Genomic DNA, 27,459 nt, shown 5'->3' with positions numbered 1-27,459 from the left:
GGATCATCTGCCATTTGCCGCATTCTGCTTCTTGGCATCATGATTAGCACAAAGGGTTTTCTGCTGTCCTGCAGAAATGGACAAAGTCCTGCTTACAAATGGACCAAGTTCCAGTGTACAGCAGAGTTTGTACCAGACTAACAAGCCACGTCATTCAATTCATTTGCTCAGGTTGTTATGCACTCAGAAAGGAAACAGAACTAACTGTTGAATTCTGAAGGTAATCTGTGGGGTCCTGTAGAGAGTGTTTTTTACAGCTAGTTAGCTGAGAAGGTTCGTAAAGACGGCGCAGTTAATCAAGCAGCCATAACACCTGCAAGGACAGTGAGAACATCAGGATGCCCTGTGATGGTTAGAAACTAGCCATGGTTCTGGGAACTCAGCAAGGGAGTATCTTTCAGGATGATAACAACAAGCTGTTAAGATACTCGGGGATGGTATGTAATTGGGAACCAATGATGAGCTCCACTTTTGCAATATGTATGAGCTAATTATCCGTATTATAAAGGTACACACAGCCAAGGAATAAACGAGATTAGCTGATCATGTCAATGACAGGTGTGGTCGTCTGCTTTTCTCCCGCCGTTCTGCAACATCGTTGTTGTTTAGTGTCACTGGGTTCGTTAAACTGCTGTACATTCTCAGATCGTTGGTTTTTTTTCATTATTTCCCTCCTAGACCCATTCACAATCTCCCTTCCCTTCCCCTCTCGGCCGCGCCGCACCGCGCTGTTAGAGAGGGGAGGTTCTTCGTTCCTTCTCTCCCTGGGTTTGTTCCCACTGTCACCGAGTGAGCTCTAGAGAGAACTCCGTGACACAAACTCATTGCAAAGTCTAAGCTAGAAGAAGCGTCACCTCAGTGTATCCCAGAAAAAGAACAGCGTTGAGATTTTAATTGGTTTTGGTTTTTTGTTTTATTGAGGGTGGGTTGTTTTTTGTTGGTTTTTTAGGGTTTATTTTTGTTTTTTTTGTCTTTTTTTTTTTGGGGGGGGGGTGGGGGGGTAGAGGGGGAGGGGTGGAGGGGTGCGAGGGGAAGGGAGAGGGAGGGGACAGTTGTTTGGTTGTTTTTAATATACAATAAAGCTATGCAGTTCCGCTGTCAGTCGCCTCAGAGAGTTCCCGAAGGAGCTCAACCACATTCTGCTCAACATCGAGTTGTTCCATTGAGTGGAGCAATGGTAGTCTTGCAGATGGAGCAATGCAGGAATTCTGACAGGATCTCCAGGTGTATCCAGTTCATCAACTGAAAGCTCCGCAACCAAATTGGAAGGGACCAGTCCTCTTGTGCCATCTGTCAGCTCTCCCTGAAATCAGCCATTCTCACCCACATCTCCAAAGACATTACGTTTTGTCCGGCAGTCAGAGGAAGCTCGTTTTCTGGGTCCTCATTAGGACCCTCAACAGGAATGTAGCTGTGTCGAGCTAAGAATCTTCAAACTGCTGGTGATACCTGTCCTGGAGAATGCAGGATGAAGGACAAAAGCTCTGCTCTCACATTCAGGGCCGTCCTCTGACAGAAGGCAGCACTCAGGACTGTTCCCAAGGATCTCTTTCATGGCTTTCAGTTCAAGCTCCTGGTCTTCCAGATGACCTTGAAGACTTCGGGCCTCTTCAATGGCAGAATGGAACGGACTGGAGCTATTACGGAGATTCTTGTTTGACTGGGTCAGAGTCTGTCTCGTTGCCTTCCCCAGCTCCATCTGCTGCTTCTGCTGCTCTCTTTTCCCTCTTGCGCGCTCTGTGAGAATGAGTTTCAGAAAGCACTACTCAGTGACAGGAAATAAGGGGAAACTTGAAAGACTTTGCAACCTAAGTCCTGGCAGTGTACTGCCAGCGGCTGATTTGGCCATCCAGGATCCTGGCACCACAAATGCTTCATTGCCAAATGCAGCAATAAGGTGTTCTGGGGAACGGCCAACTCACAGGTAGTCTTTGAGCACCCATATCACAACACCAACGGCCAGCACCAGCGCAGGCAGCAGCATCGCTGAGACCGTCACCGGAATGTGGCGCTTCCGCACAGATGTGTGAGCAGCAGCCTCTGTGCTTTTGCCTGTGTTCATCCCTGGAAGAAATGAGACAATGTCCCACGTTACCTTCAGCTGCGCTACAGATAATCTCTCAGTGTGCTTCATGGACCCAAGAGGTCATTTTGTCAGTGGGTGCCTCCGTCTCTGGTGCCGAAGCACCGGAGGACAAGAAGGATTGCTTCCACCTCTCGTTGGGTACGGAGAGGCTGCACAGGCACTACCCGTGTCCTCCTCTGGGCCGAGAGCTGGGGCTGTACTCTGGGGTCTGGGCTTGGTCTGTGGGGAGAGCTACAGAGCAGAATCCCTCACGCTTTTCCCGGCATGCGTGTCCTGAGCTCCCCCTGTGGGACGCCCCCCAGGCTGAAGGTCAGGCTTCAGCCAGCACAGGGCACAGCCAGAGCCAGCCCAGGGGAGAAACACTCCTGCAGGCTCCTACCACACAAGACCCTACTCATCACCCTCAGGTGGCTTCGTTCCAAAAGGGCAAACTCTGCGATCTGGGAGCGGTGGGAGCTGAGCAGGGTCACAGAGGTCTGCAAGTACCTTCCCTGGCACATTGCTGGAACAACTCTCCACACCCCACGAAGGCCAGCCATTTTCAGAGAGCCACCCCTGGCTTCTTTTACATGTGCTCTATGCTCACACGCTCAGGTCTGGCTGCTGACCTGGTGTGCAAGAGCTGGCAGCAAGAGCCTGCAGGCACGCAGTGACTCTGGTTCGTGACACCGTATGATCATAGGACAGAAATTACCTGGCATGCCGGTTGGTGCTGCCTGCATTCCTCTGTCCGGGACCGGCAGTGTGGGATATCCGCCTTCCTGCAGTGCATCCGGGACAGGCAGTGTGGGATATCCACCTTCCTGGAGTGCATCCCTCTCACTTTGTTGGTCCGTTCCTTTAGAAAGAAAGCAGGGCAGTAGGATTGGGATGTCACGTGCCCTCATCAAAAACTGAGCTTCTCCAATCCCGAGCTCAGGTAAAGTCCAGGCCCCCCCCCAAGTACACTGTGAGCCCCTCTGTTACCCAAGGGCATTTGGGCCCTCCCAGCTATTGGACAATGCTGACTCCCTCACACCTCTTGAGAAATCAGCTCCTGTGCAAGGCCCTCACATACTGTGCTGTCACCAGCCCGTCACAGCCAGGTAGCTGCAGGCTGAAATCCAAGATCTAACACACAGTCCAAGCCTTCAAAATCAGCATCTCCACCTCATTTCCAGCATTAGCAAAGGCAGCCAACCCTGCTCGGGATGCTCCTCCTGCCTTGAACTTGCTCAGCTGCACGGAGGGCTTTGGATGAACAGAAGCACAGCACTTGCCACTTTGCCACTTGCTGCCATCTGGGTGCCAATGACTGCACAAAGCAGCTCTGACAAGTAATGGTTGTGCTGGGGGAGCAGCTGCCTCTGGGTCTTGGCTGGATGCAGACCATCTGGCAGCAGACCAGCTCTGGTGCTTGACAGCACCTGCAAGGTGATACACGGAACACGGCTGCAGCACGGCTCTGACCCATCCCTTCCTGCTGTGCAGGCTACAGCCTGCCCACACCTGTATATCACACCTCAGCTTCCCAGGTCCCACAGTGAACAGACTGAAGTATACCCACCACGCTCTGCCATCTCCATTTCCTTCAGCAGTCGCTTCAGGAGACGGGATGAGCCCTGAGAGTATTTTCCTCGATTGGATTCATCCTCTTCTCTTTCCGGACCTTAACAGAATGTATGAAGTTAAATATCATGTGCATGAAGATCTGAAGATCAGCGGCGAGTCAGCCAAGTCAGTGAAGACAGAGTACTCACTGCTGGGATTCCAGCTGGGCTCCAGCACAGGAGGAAACCGATGACCGGGCAAGGCCCACACTGGGGGCACTTCTGCAACCAAAGACCCATGAAAAGTTTTAGTCACACACTACAGCATCAACTGAGTAGCAGAGCATACAAGGGAGGGCCTGCAGACACAAGTGTGATCAGACACAGGTGAGGAGAGCTTCCGGCACATGTGGGGGCCTCCTTTTCCCTGAGTGACCTGTAGGGTCTGGCGGTGGTTGGGGAATGCCACAGCCCAAATACAAAGGTCTGGGCTCCCTCAGCTGCAGAGGGGCAGCGGTAACCTTCCCACTGAAATGTTGCAGCTCTCCGAGAGAAAAAATACTCATGGCTCATCTGTGCAAACCCTTCCGGGCACAAACAGGCTTGGAAGACCTGGAGAGGATCTCCAGTAAAATTGCACCCAGGTAAACCATGAGAGCATGAACGTTTCAGCCTCCAAGGAAACAGACACTCACAACTTACCCCTGGGTTGTCCCCCAGGCACAGGCATGAAGTCCGGATCCAAAGGAGCATCCGGAAAGGGAGCACGAAGCTCATCATCTAGAATCAAGAACAGATGAGATAAGTTCCCACTTATATACACTATATGGTGTGATCTCCTTCTCCCTCAGTAACTGGATGTGGAGAATAACTCAGGTCATGATTTCCAAAGTTGCAGGGTGGACGGGATGACCCGTAGGCTGGCACCTGGCAGCGTATGCAGTGCTCTCTCCGGGCCACGTGCCACATCTCTCACAGATTACGTGGAAGAAGATGCAGCCCCCCAGGGCTTTCTTACTGGGAGGCCTCTGATGGACAGCAAGGTCACACTGAGGCACTGGAGGAAAGCACACCTGTCTCTTCCCCTGGGCTGTGGACTGGGGCTCTGGCTTGGAAACTGGGGAGTGCCATGAGCCTGAAGCAGAAATGCTCATGCACGCCCAGCACGCCTCTTCTGAACTCTCCCCGGGCATCTCCCAGGACGAAGGCTGTGCTGCAGCCAGCAATTAGCAGAGCTACAGCCTGGCATGGCTGGAGCCAGCCCTGGGGAGCAGCGCAGCCACGGGCTCTTGCCCGGCTCCTGCAGTGCTGCCCATCACCCCCTACCCAGCAACACCCCCATGGAAGGCAGGCCCCAGGCAAGTGTACTACAGGGCCGTGGGGACACAGCCTGACTTCTTGCTCCCAGCGCTGCTCAGTTTGGGTCCCATCTCTACCCACTCACCTGCTCCCCGTGCTCGCCACGGAGCAGCACAGCTCTCCTGAAAACTCATGGCCACCAATAGGAGGAAGAGGACAAGGCGGGCAGGGTCCATGGCCGCCCCCACACTTGCACCACGCTTCCAACACCACCGCTGCAGCCACAGTGAGTGTCGCACTGAGCCAAGACTGTGGCCAGGCCTCATGAGCTCATGACGCAGCTCAGCACAGTCATAGGATGGGGCATTGTGACCTCACATCTCTGTGATTCCGGGTGGCGGCTCCCCGCAGGCTGCTGCTCTTGTGATGCACTGCACCAGGGCTGTGTGGGGCTGGTGCTTACATCATAGAAATGCAGAATCATAGAATGGCTTGGCTTGCAAGGGACAGTGAAGAACTCAGAACCCCAGCCCCACTGCCTCGGGCAGAGATGCCACCCACAGAGTCTTGCTGCCCAGAGCTCCATCCAGCCTGGCCTTGAACACCTCCAGGGATGGAGCATCCACAACTTTGCTTGGCAAACTTTTGCAGAGCTTCAACAACCGCAAGAAGGCATTATTTCCAGCCTGGTGCAACACCTCAGGCCACAGGGGTAGTGACGCAATATGCACAGGTTATCCACGTGTGTGAAACGTGCTGCAATTAAGCAAGCCAAGCGGATAAATCCTCTCCAGTGTGGAGGATGATGGCTGAAATACAAACACGGAGAAGCTGACCTTCCCACAGACCCGCCAAGTCGAGTGTCACGTGCTTACATTTTTGTTGATAGATCTGCAGTTTCATCTTTTTTTGATGGCTAAGGAAATCCCCTTTCCTGCACCAAGTGTATTTCCCACGAGTAACGTGCTTCCAAGTCTGATTTTAGTAGCAGATATTGAAGGCTTGCTAGTTGGCACCTCCCATCCCCAAAGTCCCAGTGAACTCACCCACTGCTGGCAACTGGATACTTGGTGGCGAGAGAACCATCACCTATAGGATCCCACCTGGGTTTCCAGAAACTGTTGCACCTTTGGATACATGGCGATAAATACTGTGTCCATACAACACAGTCATTGAATCAGAGCCTGCCACCTTCCCTACAACCAGGCAAAGGGCACAAAGGAAGCTGAACTGCTGAACCAGGCACCAATGGGGCTTATGTGTTTGCATCAAAAGACAAAATACCAAGCAGAGAGCGTGGGAATCAGATGTTGTTTCTGAAGCAGAATTAAGATTAAAAAAATTGATTTCACAGTCTGACATCAACCCTCCTCCACCCCTCCCATTCCCCCCCCCAGCGCACCCCTCCCTTCCTTCCCTCTTTGTTTAACAAAGACTTTGAATAAAATCATCATATCAATACTACAATTGCTGGCCTGGGATTATTATCACCTCTTTCGGGTTCCTGGACAGGAGAGGTGCACCCCACTGATTTCAGCGGTCCTGCCTGGGTGGTGAGGTGACTTCACAGAATCGCAGAATCACAGAATCACAGAATCACAGAATTGTAGGGGTTGGAAGGGACCTCTAGAGATCATCGAGTCCAACCCCCCTGCCAAAGCAGGCTCCCTACACCATGTTGCACAGCTCGGCGTCCAGGCGGGTCTTAAATATCTCCAGAGAAGGAGACTCCACCACCTCCCTGGGCAGCCTGTTCCAGTGCTCTGTCACCCTCACTGTAAAGAAGTTCTTCCGCACATTCGTGTGGAACTTCCTATGCTGTACTTTCATCCCATTACCCCTAGTCCTGTCCCCACGCACTACTGAAAAGAGACCAGCCTCACCACTATGGCCCCCACACCTCAGGTATTTATAAACCTGGATCAGGTCCCCTCTCAGCCTTCTTTTTTCAAGGCTAAACAGACCCAGTTCCCTAAGTCCCTCCTCATAGGGGAGATGCTCCAGGCCCTTCACCATCTTAGTGGCCCTCCGCTGGACTCTTTCCAAGAGATCCCTGTCTTTTTTTTACTGGGGAGCCCAGAACTGGACACAATATTCCAAATGAGGCCTCACCAGGGCAGAGTAGAGGGGGAGGATCACCTCCTTTGACCTGCTGGACACGCTCTTTTTAATGCACCCCATAATGCCATTGGCTTTTTTGGCTACAAGGGCACACTGCTGGCTCATGGTCAATCTGTCGTCCACCAGGACGCCCAGGTCCCTCTCAGCAGAGCTCCTCTCCAGCAGCTCTTCCCCCAGCCTGTACTGGTGCATGCAATTATTTCTACCCAGGTGCAAGACTCTACACTTGCTTTTGTTAAACCTCATCCGGTTTCTTACTGCCCAGCTCTCCAGCCTGTCCAGATCTCGCTGAATGGCAGCACAGCCTTCAGGCGTGTCAGCCAATCCTCCCAACTTCGTGTCATCAGCAAACTTGCTGAGGGTGGTCACTATCCCCTCATCAAGGTTGTTGATGAAGATGTTGAACAAGACCGGACCCAGCACAGACCCCTGGGGGATGCCGCTAGTTACAGGCCTCAAGCCAGACACCGCACCGCCAACGACAACCCTCTGCACTCTGCCAGTCAGCCAATTCTCGACCCACTTCACTGTTTGCTCATCTATCCCATACTTCCTCAGCTTTGTTATAAGGATGTCATGGGGGACAGTATCAAAAGCCTTACTGAAATCAAGGTAGACTACATCTACCGCCCCGCCCCTCGTCCACCCAGCTAGTGACATCTTCATAAAAGGCGACCAGGTTGGTCGAGCATGACCTCCCCTTGGTGAACCCATGCTGAGGACTGCTGATAACCTCCTTATCACCCAGTTGTCTGGAGATGGCATCCAGAACAAGCTGTTCAATCACCTTCCCTGGGACAGAGGTGAGGCTGACTGGCCTATAATTACCCGGGTCTTCCTTCTTGCCCTTTTTGAAGAATGGACTGACACTGGCCGTCCTCCAGTCTTCAGGCACCTCCCCAGTTCTCCAAGACCTCTGATAGATTACAGAGAGCGGCTCAGCAACGACCTCCGCCAGTTCTCTCAGCACCCGCGGATGCACTCCATCAGGTCCCATGGATTTATGGACCTTAATGTTTCCTAGGCACTCACAGACCACCTCTTCCCCGACTAAAGGGAAATCTCCCATTCCCCGGACTCTCTCATCAACCTCCAGGGTCTGGGATTGCTGAGGGAGAGTCCTTTCACTAAAGACAGAAGCAGATGATCCTGCAGGGTAAAAGCCCACAAAAGGCAAACCACAATTAGTATCGAGACCCTGTTGCTTTTGTTGTAGAAAATACCGCGGTTTAAATGTGATAATGATCCAGATTAGAGAAACAATAGGGTTGTGTTACCTCCGCTTTAACATGTTAACTTTACGAAATTTGTTTTTGAACCATTGCTCCCCCTCTTCGTGTGTGTAGGAACATAAGGGAAAGAGATACCTAAGAAAATCTCTTAGGATGTATATTGGCATATCAGAGGGATATTGCTGGGGAACCGGGAGGGACTCTAAGCAAGAACACCCTCATCAAATAATGTAATCATTGATGGTTAGTATATAAGTTGGAGGACGGGTTAAAATGATCCCAAAACCAGGAAAAAGGATAGGGAAAAGATGTTTAAATATTGTGTTAGATATGGCCTAGAGATCCACTACAGGGAAAATCAATATTTGGCCAAAATATGGATCTGATGAAGGTTGGGTTTGTCAGATCTCGAATTTATATGTAAAGAACAAAACCCCTTTTCAAAGGAGGAATCAGAATATGCTGCCTGTTGGATACAAGAAATCAGCCTGTTATTAGTAAAAAGAAAAAGGCCCGGACCAGGAAGGAGAGGAATTAGAAAAAGGAACTAATCAATGGGACCCTCCTGAGAATCTCCCCCCCATATAACCCCAATGTAGCACAAAGGGAGACAGGCGCTGCCCCAGTAAGAGGAAATGGTAAAGCACACAGGGACATTTCACAGAAAAGAGGGGCATGCTGGGCTCAGGAGAGAATTAAAACAATGTGAAAGGGACATAAAAATTTCTCCTTTCCCAGACACTAGCTGTACCAGCACCTCAGTGTACCCCTTATGGGAGGTCCCATTGGGACAAGGACAAATATGCTATGTAAACTCCCCACTCACTAGTGGAGAAATTAGAAATTTTAAGAAGGAAATGAAATCTTTAATTGAAGATTCTATAAGAGTAGCAGAACAATTAGATCAATTTCTGGGGCTTTCAAAACTTTGGTCCCATCAGGACCCCCTGGTAAATATAAAAGTGGGACCTGAGGGGGAAGAAGTTGTGGTTTTAGTTGATACTGGGACAGCTCGTTCATCACTGGCCTGTAAGGTGTCAGGACTCAAATTAACAAATGAGGCCTTAAAGATAACAGGGGTAGAGAGAACCGGGATGACAGTACCACTTTTTGAGAATACTGTATTAAAACTAGGGGATAAAGATGAAATTGGGAATCAAGAAAAACATGAAATAAGGCCATAAAGATAAGGGTGGAACAGCTCAAGGAACTGAATGATATGGATTGCTAAGGGAAAGTTATATGGTATTAAGGGTGTTTGTGGAAACTGAAAAATTGTACTGTTTGATCTGTGGGTTTTGAAGGGAATGGGACAAACTGCTTTGATGGTATAAGAAAGTGTAATTGCTATTGGTATACAGAAAGTATAATTGAGGGTGTGTCAAAGTGTAACTGAAGGTACAAATAGTGAAATTGTGTACAAAGGAAAAAGGGTTAAAGAGAAAGTGAGTTTATGTGTGCTGGTATGAGAGCAACCCCCTGTATTGTTTCCCCCCCCTTGCAAGAACTCTTGGAGTGAGAGAGAGCCGGGTACAGAGACTGTTGCTTTAAGCAGCAAAGGGGGGAGGTGGGGAGGAGGGGGCAATGGAAGTGAGAATAACCTTCATGTGCAGAGATGTAGGAAACCTGAAATCCCAGTGTTAGCACTGGACACCTGGAGAGAAGGAGGTGAAACTGAAATAGGATGTTAGTAGTTTTTGTAATGATGAGAGTTTGGAAAGTGAGAAAGTTTGGGACAGACACAGGCTGGAGGAGTAAGGATTGGCAAGGTATAACAGGGATGTCAGGACTGAAAAGAGGTGAACGATATGAAAACAAAACAAAACTGATTGACAAACAGATAGTAAGGGAATTGGTGATAATAACAGCTGTTACTGTTGTGGTGCCAGAATAGGGCCGTAGGACCCAGAGATCCCCTCAGGGAGAGGTGGGGGGAGTGGGGGCTTGAAGTGCCCAGGGAGGGCTCCGCCCCACTGAAAGGAAAGCAGTGTGCAAACTGCAACGGGAAATTGCATCTAGGGAAGCAGGATAAAGAGATTTATTTTCTGGTGGATATGGGTGCTTCTTACAACTCATAGATGGTTTTGTAACAGTAATAGAAGCTACTGCCCAACAAGAAAAGGTTTACGGTTTTTTTGGATTAATTAAATATAAACTAAGTAGGAATACAGAAATTCTTGTACCCGCCAGGTTGCTCTGGCAAGAAATTTAATAAAACTGGAGCTAAGGGTCCAACAATATTGACTGATTAAAAACTGTAAGTCTGACATTAGCACAAATGGGGAAAAACAATGTTGTACCCCAGGAGTCACAGCAATATCAAACATGATGCACTTAGGGGTGTGGGCAGCAGGGCCAAACATGAAGCCCTGAATAGAAGTTAAAAGCAAGAGATTGCCCAGTCAGGGTAAAGTGGTACCCTATAAGGATACATAACTGTAGAAGGATAGAAGACTTTCTGGAGTTTGGACTCCAATTTTGCAAAAATTTTTGATAGCAAGTGCTGTAGTTTGGTACAACACTTGAAGGCAAGTAATAGAATTGTTGAATGCATACACTCAGTGGTGGCAAATCCATGCACTTTATTAACCCAGTTAAGGAATGAATAGGTGGAGTTTACCTTCTGGATTTGAAGGATGTTTCTTCTGCCTGCTTTCTGTATCACGGCTTTACAAGTCGGTGTGCAAGTTTGGAGGAGCTATCCCCCTTGCACCCGGCGCTGCGCAACGCTGGAATAAACATACCTGCTTTACAACCCATCTCTGGATTATAGAGTTTGATTCCGCACGTCAGCTAAACATTTGTGGTTGGTTTTTCTTTTCCCTAAACAAAGCAACCTGTTTTCTGCACTTGCTGTGCCTTACGAAAATGCACAGAAATTAGGCAAGCCTGAGACTCACCAAACACCACATGTGACGTTTTGTAAAAGGTCAGTTTTGCAGCAGAGAACCACATATAATTATACCAAGTGTGCAACTACTTTTCCCATGCAGCAGCAGGCAGCAATGAGGCTGTTCTCATAATAAAAACACCATTTGAAAAGTAGTGTAATTAAGTGTATATCATGATGTACCCAGTAGCAACGAGAGCTCTGTTAACAGCTTCTGGAACAAGTAGATCACTCCCATCCCCTGCAATGACTTTTCCTCCAATATCGCATGGCTGATAAATTGCAGTCTTCTGGATATGAAATATTTGCAAGTAATTTGCAAACTGCAGCTAATCAGAACCGTCTTCCATATTGTCACCAACCACTTCAGGCAGCATTGTTCCATTTTGACATCTGGCTATGAGGCATTCATGCACGGCATTCACATACATAGGTCAATAAATAGGACGGAGGGTGATTTCAAGTACTTATGCTTCCATCAGTTTCTTCTGTGTACCTGTGCAGTAGCTGCCCATCTCACCTGGTAGGTACGAATGCTGTTTTCTAGTCCAGGTCAATAAAAGCCTCCATGTTGACATCCACATGCAGATTTGTCCAGCTAACACCATGGAGAAAAGCTTCTAAAAGTCAGTTCAAGTTTTTAATGAGATTGCTGAGCATAAAACCACATGATTCCCATGATTTTTCACAGATTGTTTTCTGCAAACCTGGATCTCACAAGCCTACAAGCAAGGAGAAAGCTTATCGGCACAGCAACAAATAGTACGATTGTGGGTTTTTTTAAATACAATCAGTATATTGTTCTATCACCAGCTGCTTTTAAGGCAATTCACTCCCATCAAACTCTCAAATATTCACCCAAGTCGGCTTTCATCCATGTTTTTACCTCCTGAGCAATTGAATCTATAGGAACTATTGGACTTGGAGACAACACAAGGACATACTGCCAGCTGAGAACCTTTCAGCTAATTCATCCAACAGCATCTAAAGGTTCGAAGCTCACTGAGGGGGAGAACAGTATTTGGGATATTAGAATTCCCCCCAAATGTATTGGGTTTATTTTTCTAAGTTTATTAAGTTAAAGCTGAACTTGCACAAGTGAGGGAAAGCACCTTTCTTCCACACTGAGGAATTGGCACCATCTTCTCTCCAAAGAAAATTCTTTAAAAAGGCCCAAAAATTAAGTATACATAAATATTAATGTGTATTCATGCTCTTCTCTCTGCCAGAGTTCTGCTAAGTACACCAGTCACGTGAAAAAAGCAAGCCAGGCCATCCTGAACAAGTACAGTTATTACTGCACAAAGGGTAAATAGCAATCAGTCCCAGAGATACTGTTCCTATACAGCGGAGGCAAGACAAAAATAAATAAACCCTTAACCACAATAAAATCCAAACCCAGTTTAAGAAAGCTTGTATTTATTTCAGCCTCAATGGAGTCAGTTTGAAACTGTCAGAGAGACACTGTACACCTATATACAAATTTAAGAACACAACAGAGTAACTGTTACTGTTTATTAACAACCAGTTTTAATAATACGATAAAAGTATGTCCTGAGAAAGGGGAACAAACACGCTTCTTCAAGGTTTTTTAGCTGCTCTGGATCTCAGCCGTCGCTTGATGATCAGATGATCACTTTCCTTATTTTGTTCCTCAGATTCCTGAAGAAAACATTTCAAAAGTTACTCATCTTTTCGCACAAGACTGACAAGCTCTTCTTGACCCACGCAAACATATTTCTTCCCCTAAATGGATTTCAGAATGGCATTTGCTTATTATATTTTATTCAGAAAACTATGGGATACCAAGATCATTTTAATGCAGCTTAATCACAAGGAACAAATATGGAGAATGTACAAAATCCTGTTTATCTTAAAAAAGCACACACATCTGAGGAAAGCCTGAAGGCAGCTTTCATTTTGAAATACTTGCTTTCAAAAGAGTATTATAATACTTGTTTTGTGAAACATGAAGCGTTCAGAAAACATTTTTAGCCTCAATCCCTGTAGCTATGACTTGCCCAGAATTTCAGTTCTCGGTTCAGTTCCATGTTCTCAGAACTACAGGGAGAGAAGAAATTGTCTCATCTTCTTCATCCTCTAACAAAAAAAATATAACATTTTGGTTTCTGTCCCTATCATTCGTCAAATCATCAAAAAATTCAGAGGGATATTACAGTATGGGCAAATGATCACTATGCTGAACAGGAAAAGGACTCTAATATAATTAAAAGATGCAGTTCCAACAGAGCAAGAATGTTCTTAGCACAATAGCTGCCGACAGAGTCATGAAACTGGCACATCAGATCCTTTGCAAGTTGGCTTAGACAGGAGATCATAGTTTAAGCATACCTAAAAAGCTGTCTAAGTTGTGCTCTAGAAAAGCGTGTAGTAGAATAATCCCACTCCGACACACTGAAATTATCTATGATTCCAAATTAGAAGACATCTCCGTGATTGCTACATCACCTACTTAGTAAACTGTAAGCCAGCCAAACACAGAGATTTTTGAGGACAAACTAAAACAGAACAGCAGGAAGACCAACAAGAATGACTTGGTAGAAGAAAGAAATACCTCAGTACTTTCAACCTCCTCCTGCAAATAGATGAAACCTCCAGTCTCTTTGGACTCCTTAGTAGTTTATTTTAAGCCAAGACTACAGTATAATCGCTTACCGAAGAAGCAGGTATTTCTAGAGGGCCAGAAACGACAGTGGAATACAGCTTCCTTTTGCATCGTTTTGGCTTGGTCTCTCCTTCTTCGAGACTTTCAGGTTCGTTTGATTTAGGAGAACTTACTGCTGACATCAGCTTCTTGGCTAGAAGAAATTTGTTTTGATACATAAACCAATCAACTTACTGGTTTTGTGAGTCTTTAAATCAATGAATGCAAAAAAAGCTTCGTAACAAACTTGGTTTATAAATGACACGTAAAATTTAAGTGAAAATACTCAGAAATTGTATTTGTTCATCGAGGCTCTTTATTGCTTCTATAGCTGAAACAGTTTATAGGTTCAGGTACGGCAGCTTAAAGCACGCATTAAAATGGAGTATGAAAGACAATCATGGCTCAGAAGTCACTGGAAGTCAGAAACTTCAGCAGGAGTTAAACAACAGGCCTAACTTTCGTGCTGACAGAAGCACAAGACAGAACCAACTTTCTCTGTATACTTGTAGGTTTTCACAAATGTAATAATGAATCTCTGAAGAGACGAATAAATGCATTTACTTCATAAATCAAAGGACAACTTAACATGGCAGACAAGTTCTCTAAGAACACATACATTAATAGCCTACAGCAGAAACAAGCCATTCTACAATGTCTAGAAAACATGGAATAAAACTTATTCTACACCAACCTTTAGAGTGTATAATAGAAGGAGAGCTTTGAATAAAATCTCCAACTTTTTGCAGTGTTTCATCCTTCTTTTTAGTCAGTCTTGAAGCATGTACTCGCTTTCTCAGGAAGTAGTCTTTTCCGGATTTCTGTTCAACAGAGATGTGAACATGTGAAACAAGAGCATTGTTTAAACTTCATTTTAGTTCAACGTTATTTTAAGTTGACATTTTGAGCTTTACTACTGACACCTCTGTTCATTATGCTGATGATACCACAACGGCAAGTAATGTAGACAATTTTATACCCTTTAGGGAGTTGTCAAAATCTCAGCTATTTCAAGGCATACGTTTCTTAAAGTTTCTTAATAAGGCAGTAGTTTCTTTAAAAGTAGCTCCCAAGCTGTGGAGTTGTTTCTTACATAAGCTGTTCTAATTACATAAAATAAAATAAACAAACATACAAAACAGAAGACAACAGATGGGAAAAATTTACTACTCATACTCTGACCATGCCAAGGATACTGCTATCACATGTGAACATCTGTTTTTAATAACTGCCATACATATTAATGATATGAACCTTAGTTTAATACAAGGGCTTCACTTACAAAAGCACACGATAATACACTAAAGCTTCTCTTCCCAACTATTCAGTGTGCAATATCCTTCCCTCCAAATCATTACACAGTACAGCCATTACACGCTCTGGGGACAGACTGACTTGCCCTTTGTTAGCTTATGGAATTTAATAGGAAAAAAATTACATAAGCATGTAAGATTCCCATTCAGGTATACACATAAGGATAAGACACTGCTTCTTTCGTGTGACCACACAATTACAGGAAGTCCCAAGCTAGCTTCAAAACTAGAACAAAAACCAACCATTTTCTCGTCACTTGCAGAGGGTGAATTAAAAGCCATGACAGATTTTGTATTTTTCGTGTTCTCACTTTTCACAAAATCCTGGGAAAAAAAGACAAGTTTCAGCCATGATTCTTTTGGAAAGAACAATTGATGTCACAAAAGTGAACACTTTAAACATTTTTGCTAATAGTAGGGAAGTATCTGCTAGTGGTAACTATTCCACTGTAAATCAAATAATAAATAAGCATTCAATTATAAAAACAGGACATTAAGATATCAGTATTAGACATCTCATGATGTCTAAAAAGCTGATTTATGTCTACAGGTTTCAAAGAAAATACACAATGAAGTTAAGAGAAATTCCCTTCTCTTAAACCATTATCACTGAGCTTGGCTATTAGTTTTGTTCATTAAAGCAGTTCATTGGTTAAATTCTTCAACTACTTTACTGAGGTAGAAATAGCATTTTTTTAATGCTTAAATGAGAATGGTAAAAAGGCATCAGATATTTTGTTTTCTGTTGGGTCTAGGTCATACCTCATCCATGTCATCACTTCTTTTCTTTTTTGCCTTAGGCATTTTTACTCCTAAAGGTATCATGCTGCCGTGCTGCTTTATCTCCATCTTATCAGGTTGCAAAGGTGTCAGTGGGATTTCCAGCTCCGGCTTTGGGAACCGACTAGTTTTGCCATTTTCTGCGGACACTCCAGAAGAGTCGAGGACAGTTCCCAAATGCTCCTGATAGCACAGAAGAATTTTAAGTGCAAGTGTTAAGGTAGCCATGAGATTAAAAAGCTATAAAGCATCTGGAAAAGGATATGTAAGCATTCGATTTTCCTGCTGTAAGAACACTTGTAACAGAAGGAGTCTATTTCAGTTACAGCAGAGTTTTACCCTTCTTTCCTAGAACTTGTTACATTTAAAATTATTTCCAATCTATGATCACAAAAAAAGTTCTCCATGTTAAACTGAGCCCGATACTTTACAAGTCATTTTTTCTCAAGGGCACAGACAACTACACTTTTTTTTTAATAGAGAATGGTGGTAGAACTGACACGATTTTCTTCATCTCAACTCTGCTGCGTCAGAACTGGGCAGGAACAGGAGCATTTGATTCAAGTGTTCGATTAACTTCCAGCTTGATCTTAGGGAATTTGCCCTTCCTCTTCTACACTAGAGATGTTATTTACATAAGTAAGGTCCAGCTGGCAAGGTGCAAGCCCAGTACAAGTCATTAAAGAACTCCATTGCTATCTTTTCCCTGGAGAGAATACAGACATTCAAGCAATGACACCGTACTTAAGCTGAAGGCTACCATGTACCTGCTCATGGTCAAATGGCAGCAAATGCACAGCTAAGTGACAGGGAAATGTCAGTATGCATTTCCCCAGCAGCACTTACTGTCCACAATCCACCCAATCCTGTTTTTCTCAACAGGAACAACAAAGTCAGAACTGAGATCCCCTGGACTCCTCCTTCTCTATGGCAGGAATTCAGCTAGCATATCAAAAATGAGTTCAGATGCTGGTTGAACACATGGAAGACAGGCTGCTGGGGACATCAGAAAATGGTAGATGGCTGCTTCTACTGCTGCTAGTAACTAGCAAACTCCAGTGTCCCAAACACAGACTAGCAGCTTTTACTACTTACACTGTTCCGACCCCCTGAGGGGAGTCTTCTTCCTCTCAAAAAGTTACCAAAGATTGTAGAAAGACAAAAAGTAGTCAGAGCCACTTTATCAGGCTCTGCTAAGAATCTGAATGGAGTATCACCACCCACTGTATTTCCAAGAATTAAGTTGGTTAATAAATACTTTGTTTTTAAAATATATGTAACTGCTATTTTATGAAAGTTAGCAATTAAAAACTTATATAGGAATGATTAACATCATCTGCTAACAAAACAATATCCAGAAATCCTGCAGAGGAAGAAAATAAGTTCAATTAGCTGTGCCCGTTTCAGTGGCTCCATGAATTTTTTCCAAGTAACTTATCTAATCATGAGCCACTTCATAAGCATTAACATGAGGAGAGTATTCAACAGCACCTGACAAAAATTCATCACACAATTGTTTCAACAGCTTTTATTCCTATCAAAGGCTATAAAAACAGGTGATCTGATCACCTTGAAAGGGATAAATAAATTAAAACTTGGGAATTGTTTAGAGAACATGAGATCTTTTCCTACTCATTCCTTATCAAAAGCAATACAATCACAACATTTTCAGATCTGAAGTTTCATACTAACCTCAGATTCATTTAATGAAGTGAGGCTCCTAGTACATGGACGTGACAAATAATTGTCTTCAGCTTTGCATCTTAATGGAATACTTTCTCCAGTTTTAGTTTTGCTTTGTTGTTTACTAGGCTGTAAATATTTAAAAGGAGTAAAGATTAGGCTATGCATTAGACCTCCAAAATATCTCGAGTTTTCTAAAGCTACAGTGTAAAACCTCAAGCTCAGACGCCACATGAACACGTAAGCTGAAACACAGCACAAGTGTGGGAAGGTAGTAACATCTATTCATTGTGTGATCTTCAGATACACCCTACTGGGTCTCACTAACAGTCTCAGGCAGTATTCTGCCTCCAAAAGAGAGAAAGCGAGACATTATTTAGGGACAAAATCTGTAACGCTGGTCGTTTTGTCATCCATTCCCCCCATACTCTGCACGCTCACAGCTGCTATGTTAGAACACCAAAGGCTAAACCTCTGCCTAATCTTCAGCATCCACATACGAATACATGGAAAACTGCATGGAAAAGTTCCATAATGTACACACAGAGATGGTGTTCTAGTAAATAAAATAGTTTTGAGAAGATGAGAGCTCATGTTTGAGTGGAAGAAAAAAAGAACCAACAAGTACTCATCACTGAATATGTAGTTAAAGGACTATATGCTAAGGAAAATGATTCCAGCTCCAGTTTCTCCTAGGAAAACAGAAGAACAAAAAGGGGTTAACAAGATGTTAAGTACTTACTTTCTATAAATATAATCATACCTTTTCATTTACAGAGTCATTCCTTCTACTTTGTCTTTCTTCAAGTAAAGGTATTTCTGGCAAACACTGAGGGCTACTGTGGTTAATGCGTTGTTTTAATTCCTTTATAAAGTCATCTTTGTCAGCCAGTTCTTTTCTTAACTCTTCTATCACAGTTGCATTATCCTAATAAACAGTAAAAACTGCTGAGTTGTGGGATTGGCAAAAGGAATTAACACACACAAGCAGTATTGCAATTACTTAGTAGCATCAGTTTTAGAATTGCAGGCTACAACACTTAACTATTCAAGAACAGTAACATTTCACGGATTTGTACGGTCACTGTTACAAGTGCAGTAGTCACAGAATTGCCTGGGAAGTTGTAATACAATATATTTTGATTCTTCTATTTTACTTATGTGCTTCAGCCTTCATCTCCCTTAAGATATAATAACCCGAGCTTTTATTTGTTCCCAAATCCTCGGTACTGTGAGAAAGTCGGCAGTTGTAGGGGAAGTTTTGCTACGAGAACATCTTTCTTCTCAGAGAAAATGAATCCAAACATTCTCAAAAGAGCACAACTCATTTAGTCTTCTGTTTAGCTTCTGAAATTCTATGCTACGGCTTAGATTGGCTATCCTGATTAAAAGCTGGATGTTGAAATAAGAAATGCAACTTCCAGAGATCATCCCCCCTCTGCTTTTTGATGCTTCCCTTAATCTCTCTCCACGTCCCCTTCTGTCTTTTCATGCCATTGTAGATACTACCTCAGAGAAAGCAAAGAAAGTAAGAAACCTGAGACAGAACTACTGTCTGAGTATTGAGCCTAGCTTGGGATCCGGAAATGCTGTGAATTATCGGAAAAAGCTACAGATGTCCAGTATGATTGTAGGATCATAAGCATCAAACTGACATCTGCTTATCTGAACTACTGAAAAAATTGAAATTTTAGTAATTAACAGAAATTCTGTTTCTGAAGAACAAAAATAAAAGCTGGTGCTTTTTTTGGTTAGTTGCACATGATGTCAATACGACAGTGTTCAAGAACAGAAGCACACCCAGAACACAAAGAGCAGGTACAGGAGTTTTACAGAATTTATGGGTAGCTAATCAGGTAGGAGGAAAGGAGAGCTGGCCTTGCTTGAATCCTTTAAGGCAGATTGTCTCAGTTCTGCTATTTCTGTCTCTTTTTGTATGGCATTAGAAGCCAAAGTTTTGAGCTGTTCTTCCAAAGCTTCTACTAACTGATCTCTCTCCTCACGCCACTTTTGAATATTATGGTCCCTTTCCTCCAGCTCCTATATTTCATGATGAAAGAAAAGCATACACAGTAGAAACAAGCAGAATTTTTAAGACAGCCTAGAATTAATAAGTTTTTCATATAGCATAAATAAGGACTCAAGCTGATAAAAAGAGTTTATGGTAAGACATTTCAATTAACATATCGTGATGTCACTCAACAAGATCAGGTTACATGCATGTATAACATATGTATTTACTATGCAGATTATTGTATTTAAAGCAATCTGCCAGTGCTCTGTAGTGACTAATTATTTGAATATCTTTCATGGTCTACCACTAATTTCAGTTGGCCACTTTCATTTTGCACCAATTTTTTTATTTTTTTTTGACCTTTTTCCTGTTGCTTGGAAAACCTGCATCATTCATTTAATAAAAATTAAGAGCAAGAAAAATACCTGTTTAAGTTGTTGGATAGTATAGTCTTTATAATCCAGCTCATCCTTAAACTGGTTATTAATCCTTTCAAGTTCTTCCATCTTGTTCCTGAGGGATTCCTCCACAGAACACATCGTGGACACCTGTAATGTAAGCACAGCTCACGGTTCATTAAAAGACTTCTGTAATCCAACCTGGCCAAATACTTCTTTGTTAAATAAAGAGGAATTCACAAACAAGTGCTGAGTAGGAAAACGACAGCAAGTGCAAGGTTACCAAGGAAGACATGAATTCATTTTTAAGCTTCAATTTTCCACCCCAAGCACACCCAATAAACTTTCAGACTAAGATGCTGCAAAATGGGTTTTAAGATATCTTCTTGTTTAATAATTAAATTTTAACTATTAACATCACTGAAGCTGAAATTGAAGAAAAAAAATATACATGCTTATATTAAAGAGCCTCTGGAAATTAGTCTATTTCTCTTCAAGTAAATAGCATTCTTCTTCCCAGTTATCAGCGTTTTTTCACAAGACTTAGGTTTTAGGCTTTGGAGTTACAAACCTCGCTTTGTACTTGCTGAATTTGTTTCTTGGCATCAGAATGTTTGTCTTTTAGATCTGCATACTCTTCTTCTTTCCTCTGCAAATCTTTTTTCAAATTCAGTACAAGGGCAGAACTCTCAGAAAGAATATTTTCTAGCCTTATGTTAAAAATAAAGAGACAAAGAACATTACTGTTACACATCTCATGGAAACAGCAATTACAGCTTAATCCATGCCCTGCCTGTTGGTTTCTATTTGTAAATAGACTCTTAAATCTATCTAGACCAGTGACAAGATTTAAACAATTACTTTCGAATTTCAGCTTGCTTCTCATAATCAGATGCTGAAGCAATAAATTATTCAGATGCTATTCTGAGGGATATACAACAAAACCACCAGAAATCCCCATATTATTCTTTATTTCCTTGCACACTCCTGTTTTCCCTTGGAACTCAAGTAGCATACCAAAGCATCCTAAAGTAGTAGTTTGGCCATTGATAAGCATGCAGATGCATTAAGTCGAAGGGATGTTCCCATCAACTATTTTTAACTCTAGTTCATTCTCAAAGGGCTCTAAGTTAACTCAGTGGTTACTTACGATTCTATACGTTGCACTTTCTCCATTTCACTCTTTTCCTTTTCCCGAAGAGAGTGTTTCATCTGCTCCAAGCTGTTTTTCAGCTGCATAACTTCTTGAATCAGATTTGCTTCATTGCTACTTAACTCTTCAAACTTTTTGTCTGCATTAGCAGACTTCTCCTGCAGAGATGCTGTAACTGTCTCTAGATTAACAATAATAGATTCTTTTTCTTTAAGTAATTCATTGAGTTTTGACACATTGTCTTCCATTGCGTTGGAAGCCTCCAGGAGATACTCAAGCTCTTTTATTTTTACCTCACAGTTGGCAACTTCCTCCTGAAATTGTGCAATCACTCTCTGATCTTCTGCAGTCTTTTCTTCAATGTCCTGAGTTTTCTTTTCTATTTGCTCATGTAACTGTTTCACAAGATCATCTTCCTGACTAGTGTGAGTTGTAATCTCACATAGCTTCATTACAAGTTGACGATTATGATTTTCAGCATTATTCAGTCCCGCCTTTAGGTTTTCATTGTCTTGAAGCAGTGCTTTGATGTGCTGACTTTTTTGTGAGGAAACATCAACAATACTTCTGCATACTTCCCAAATCCTTTCAAGACTATAGTTAAAGGAGAGGTCCTGCACAAGATCTGAGATGGAAGAAGTCTGTGACTGAATGCATGCAGAACTAATTTGAGATGTCCCTGGCTCATCTTTTTCAGAGTCTGAGGAATCCTTTACACTGACAAAGTCAGTACCGATGGCGTGAAACTCTAAGTGACATTTGTATAATTCATCTAATTTGGTCCGCATTTCTTTTACTTGTGACACTTTATCAATTATATATTCTTTGGCAACTTCTATGTTGTTAGTTAGTTGGGCATTTTTGTTTTCAAGTGTCATATTTATAGATTTCTGTTCATCCAGTTCAGAAGCAATTTCCCGATAGTCAGCTTGACCCTGCAGAATTTGTTCACGGAGGGCATCAGCTGTTTCTTCAGAAAAAGAAAGCTCAATACGCAGGCTTGTTACCTGCTTACTGAAATCTTCTTTTTTATTTTTTTCTCTTCTGCATTGTTCTTCAAGCACAGCTAAATGACGTTCCAAGATTTCAGTTCTTTCCCTCAGTGCTAGTACTTCCTTTCGGTACGCGGAGCACTTTTGTTTCATGTGTTCAATTGTCCTTTGCTCTACAGTGTTCTTTTTCTTTCTCTCATTTACAACTACTGTAAAACATACAAACAAACAAACCAAAAAAAAAGGGGAAAAGGAATGTAGCTCAGATTGATTAAAATCATTATTACATAGCAGTTCACAACACCAAGTAGCAACTTCTAAGTGAAACACTGTCGTAATATGCAAGCCATGCCCTCACATCACATAGTATTTGATACTAGTGAAGGAATTAAAGTCCTCTGAACACGTAATCAGGTGCCTCAGATTTCTATACAGAATTAAGAGCAAAAGGTTTTCAGTCTGGAAGAACACTTTTACCATGGCACTACTCAAACCTTCCACTCCACACCAGTAGAAAATCTAATTAGATTTAAGAAACATGGGAACGAGATAGATAATTCACAGCTATATTCTTTCTATCTTCCGTGCTTCAGCAATCCCTATAAGGCAGCCAGGAATCACTCCATCTACATCTAAATGGTAGATAAACAGTTCTCTAAGAAATTTCAGTCCAACTCACAGTCCTCTTACTTTCAAAAGAAAGATAAAACCCTGGACAAGTTGATCACTTAAGTGTTGATATCTGTCTCTCTTATTCAGTTGATCTCTAAACAAAATATGAGGATTCCTACTTCTGTCCACACTTACTCTTTTGCATATAAAGTTCACTCATAAAGTTGTACAAATTTGCAGATTCAAGTTTCCATAAATATTCCATTAGCTTGGGGCTGTTTTTTTCTTTAACTGGTGAGCAATTAGCTAAAATCACATGCATTTTCTTTCTATCAAAAGCAACTTCTGCTGTATTTCATCATTGCTTTAGAATCCAGTTATGTCCATTCCATAATATGCATACTTTAAGTATTAAAAAAAATAAATATAAGTCAAGACTTACTAGGGATTGGGTCACCACAACAATATATTCCATGGTGATTCTTGTACAGTCCTTTTATTACTACAATGCAGAATTTTATAGCGCCCACGTGCAGCCTGCATTACATACAGATTCACATGTACTGCATGGAAACAGCCTCTTAACTCATCTAAGGAGTTTTATATACAGCCCTCAACTGATTTAAAAGTCATACTGAAGAAACAGCAGTGGCATATTCCACCCCAAACCAGGTTTTGGGTTTTGACTGCTCACCCAGCAACACTAGTGAGGGGAATATGATTTATAAGTAATCTAAACACTTTATGCTGAAAACAACAAGCAAGCCCTAAAGCAAGATAAATAAGACTAGGGAGAAGATGTGTAATGTTCAGTCTAGAAGCTCCTTACACAGGAAGTAGGGAAAAAGCATTATTACAGAGCATAGGAAACAAGACCTAAAAGCTCAGAGAATGGTGTAAATACCCTGAACTTGAAGCTGAGATAACCTAGCATCTCCTAAAACACTTTTGCTCGTGCTACTTATATAACTAATTCTACAAAAGAACCAGCACAACATACCTGTGCTCATTGTTCTACTGTGTATATTTAACATAGCTAAAGAATATATATTAAGAGTTTTTTGAAATTGGACGCTATTAATACTCACAACTAGACGAAAATTTTAACATGATTGAATACTCAGTACTTCCTAACCGAAAACTTCATGCTGACATTGTGACTATCAGCTACCCATTTTAATTCCTATGTGGAGCATTGCGGTCAACAATTTTTAAATAAGAGCTTTGGTCATATGATTAGAACAAACCCACTACTATTTGGAGTACGGAGGAGTCCACATCCCTCCCTCAGTCTCTGGTAAGATGCTTATATGTGATGCCATTCAGTGGTCACATTAGGATTCAATATTTATGCCAAATAAAGGCAGCAGGGACAAATCATCCAAGAACAGCATCTCATCCAAAGAAGGCCTTGACTTTCTCCCTTGCACATATTTTGCAAGAGGAATACAAGAAAGGAAGGGACTACAGCTAAGTTTTAGATTTTCCCTTCTACATTGTATATGCCTTCCGTAATTCTAGGAACACTGATGCTCAGCTGTGCCCAGAAGTGAAGTTAAATGCATCAGAGCTTATCCAAACCATTTTGCTCAAATATTGCCCATGAGCGAGCAATTAGCAGGTCGTCAACAATTTTGATAGTTGCTTCAGGAAAAACAAAACAAACAAACAAAAAAAAGCACTTGAGCAGCTGATGCTACTCAGAAGATCAGCAACAGCAGTTGAAACAATCCTAAAGAAACTGCTTTAAAACTATTAACAAATCTGCAAGTGCATCAACAGATGAGGAAAAAGCAGCAAAAAGGAAAAAAATAGTGCAAAAAACTTTTAATCCTAAGCATTCAAAAATGAACAGCATAGGACCTTCTGAAAAAGGGATATTTACATAACAGTTACTTCTATTTACAGTTTAACACAGTGGCTTTTCTCCTTATACCATAAGGTACGTGCTTCACAGCCTTTTGCTTCCGATCCGGAATAGAAAGCAATTTATTGTTTTGGAAGACACCCTGTTCAACGATGGAAGAAACTGTACCTTTCTTTGGAGGTGGCTCTTCCACAGTAGGCTTATCCTCATCAGTACTGGGCTTTCTTCCCACTTCCAACTCAGTTTTATCTTGTTTCAGTGCTTTAACTGAAAGCACTGAAAATTGGCTGCTTTCAGTTCCTTTATTAGTGTTCTCTTCTGCCGGTTCTGCTTTAATGGTAGTTAAATGGTAGGTAGTCTTTTCCTGTATTGATATAAGATCAGTTACATTGAAGCTTAACAAAAGGAGCACTTAAGTCTCAGTAATCTTCTGTAGGCAAATATTTACACAAAACCATACAGCTAAAATATTTACCTGGTGACTCTATAGACATCAGTTACAAATCTCAATAGCAGACAGAACAAGTACACCTTCAGATAATGACAAGTGCAATACTCGGTAGAGTATACAAGGGAAAGCAAGAGCCTAGCAGGTTACAAAGTAAAAGACTTGCACACAATCAAGAGTTTACCAGTTTATCAAAGAATTTCCTGTTTCCAAGAAGTCAACAAAATTACAAACATGGTCAAAAAGCAAATGGTCAGCTCTCATACAAGTTCATCACATCACACTTCTGCTAAGCTGCTAAAATCACTTTCATCGTGACAGATATAATCCAACCTTAAAGCTTAGTCAGCTCTGTCACACTTATTTTAGATTGTGTCCTTGACCACAAGTGAAGCTTCCTTACTTACAAGATGACGATTGTTAAGCCATGCTGGCACTGCCAAGGACTGATTATTCATCTTTAGTAGCTTATGAAAAGAAAAGCTTCAGAAGTGTTCAGGCCACACAATCTTACAGATAGAGTTGGAGCCTTGTTCTTGGAAGAAGTAATAGGTGAGAACATGACTACTCATCACAGTCAGCTTTAATACCATGGAAATACTAAGTTGCAGTGATGCAGACAGTCAAAGACTAAGAAGGGTCAAGTTGCTAAGCTTACAAGGTTAGAGATCTGAGTGACAGAATTAACTATAAATGTTTTCAGAGCTACTTCAGGCTACCAAACATCAAAAAATGAACAAAAACCACCAGAAGTGGTATGCACACATACTTAATCAAGCTAGTCTTCACATATTCAGTAGCTCGCAGTACATTAGTCAGGATAAAGTTTTATGGACTGCATAGAACGTGGAGATATCCTGACCATTCATACTCGTACTTCCAACTCTACTCAACATACTTTTACTGTTGCTCTTCCTCTGATGTAGGAGTGTGAGGCAGGAGTTAGTGGAACACGCTGGTATTTTTGTTGTTTGTGTTAACAACAACTACCTTCAGATAAATTTGAATTGTTTACAATTTCAAGCGAGTACCAGCTACATACAGAAAATCAGTTTTCCAAAAATGTGTTGATTACAAGCATAGAATTAGTGTTTTCCTTTTTTTGTATAAGGATACGGAGATGTGTAAAACTCACATAATCTTTTACTTTTTCTTCTAAATGAGATTTTAAGTCTTGTAGCTCTGTAATAATGTCATCTTTCTGCACCACGATGTCCATTAGCTCTCGAATCCTTTCATTTTGTGCATTCATTTTCTTGGAAATAAAAAATAAAAAAAATTCAGTCATCAGTTTCTAATGGAGTGTTAAGTAGCTGAATTACACAATGCATTAAAGGCAAATTCAGTTAAGCTAAGCTCGGTAAGCAATCTATTAATGGACCCTACTGGAACAGCATTTTAAGCTACCACAAGTTGGTATTAAAACAATTTTACACAACATCTTCTTGATAAAGTTACCTCAGTTGCTTCTTTAAGTTGCTCAACAGACTCATCCAATTTAATCATCTGCATTTCAAAGTCTGTAACACACAGAAAAGGTTGTATTACATAAGTAGCCAATAGATAGTTTATTAAGTAATCAATTTTTCCAGATATTCTAATGTTTAGGTAGCTTTTGAACAGATTAATTAATTTGCATGTGGTCTTCACTTATTGGGAGTGATTCAAAAGTTTTCTATATTTCTTGGAATGAAAACATTGCATCAACAAGACATAAAGAAGAGTAGAGATTACAATATAAAAGTAAAAATCAAGATATAGACATTTAACCCCATACTTACGAAAGCGTAAAGCTGCTAGTTGCAGTTTAAAGGAGAGGGGGAAAAAAAAAAGAAAAGAAATAACCAAAAACCGTGGAATTGCTGAACCTGAATATACACAAGGAACAAACTATCATTTATCTACAGGCTATGGTTCCAAAGGTAGAACATCTCCTCTAATTCCTACTCAAACTGGTTCTTTCTATTTTAGATTAATGAACTATTTCTGTCTTCTACCTTTCACATCGCATAACTCACCTTTGTTCTTCTGCATCAGCTCTTCTTCAGTTTTAAGTAGTTTGCTGTTTTTCTCTGTTAGCTCTTCTTTGGTCTCCATCAGTTCAAAGTTAGTTTTCTACAGCTGCTTTTCAAACCAGCCAGTATCTTCCTTCGGGTCCCCCAGGGATACAATGGAACTATGTGCTGCCTCAGCTTGCTCTTTAATATCCATGACATCATAATGCACAGAATCAAGAATGCCCTCAGGATCAACACAGGTGTCAGGCACTATGCTATGTTCTCCACCCTGAAACGTAATTTATAATCAGTTAAAACTGGTGAATAGCTGACTACATAATAGCTGTTATTTCTACACATAGTCTGGATAGCCACTATGA

At 42.2% G+C, this 27,459-nt stretch overlaps 2 protein-coding genes and 1 long non-coding RNA gene across 3 annotated transcripts in view; 1 reads left to right on the top strand and 2 right to left on the bottom strand.

Annotated features, from left to right (window-relative positions):
- The window catches only part of LOC146754426 (uncharacterized), a 599,901-nt gene that overhangs the window by 419,413 nt on the left and 153,029 nt on the right, over nt 1-27,459 (top strand). The gene's annotated exons all lie outside the window — the stretch shown is intronic.
- Nucleotides 13,290-15,461, bottom strand: LOC146754433 (uncharacterized). The gene is made up of 3 exons (XR_014938922.1): nt 15,379-15,461; nt 14,517-14,643; nt 13,290-13,976 (listed from the first exon to the last, which is right to left on the bottom strand). It is a non-coding gene; the product is annotated as an uncharacterized LOC146754433 (long non-coding RNA).
- Nucleotides 19,398-27,355, bottom strand: LOC146754432 (kinesin-like protein KIF20B). Its single transcript, XM_085527630.1, has 8 exons — nt 27,101-27,355; nt 26,541-26,602; nt 26,218-26,337; nt 24,803-24,998; nt 21,161-22,364; nt 20,582-20,720; nt 20,038-20,160; nt 19,398-19,638 (listed from the first exon to the last, which is right to left on the bottom strand). Exons 1-8 carry the CDS (start codon nt 27,177-27,179, stop codon nt 19,447-19,449), a joined length of 2,115 nt encoding a protein of 704 aa, XP_085383756.1. The 5' UTR covers nt 27,180-27,355; the 3' UTR covers nt 19,398-19,446.

Source organism: Coturnix japonica, chromosome W (genome assembly GCF_054131305.1).
Source record: "Coturnix japonica strain WE chromosome W, WE-NBRP24, whole genome shotgun sequence".
NCBI lineage: Eukaryota > Metazoa > Chordata > Aves > Galliformes > Phasianidae > Coturnix > Coturnix japonica.
Note: the sequence above shows the minus strand (reverse complement) of the source record. Positions and strands in the feature narration are given on the sequence as shown.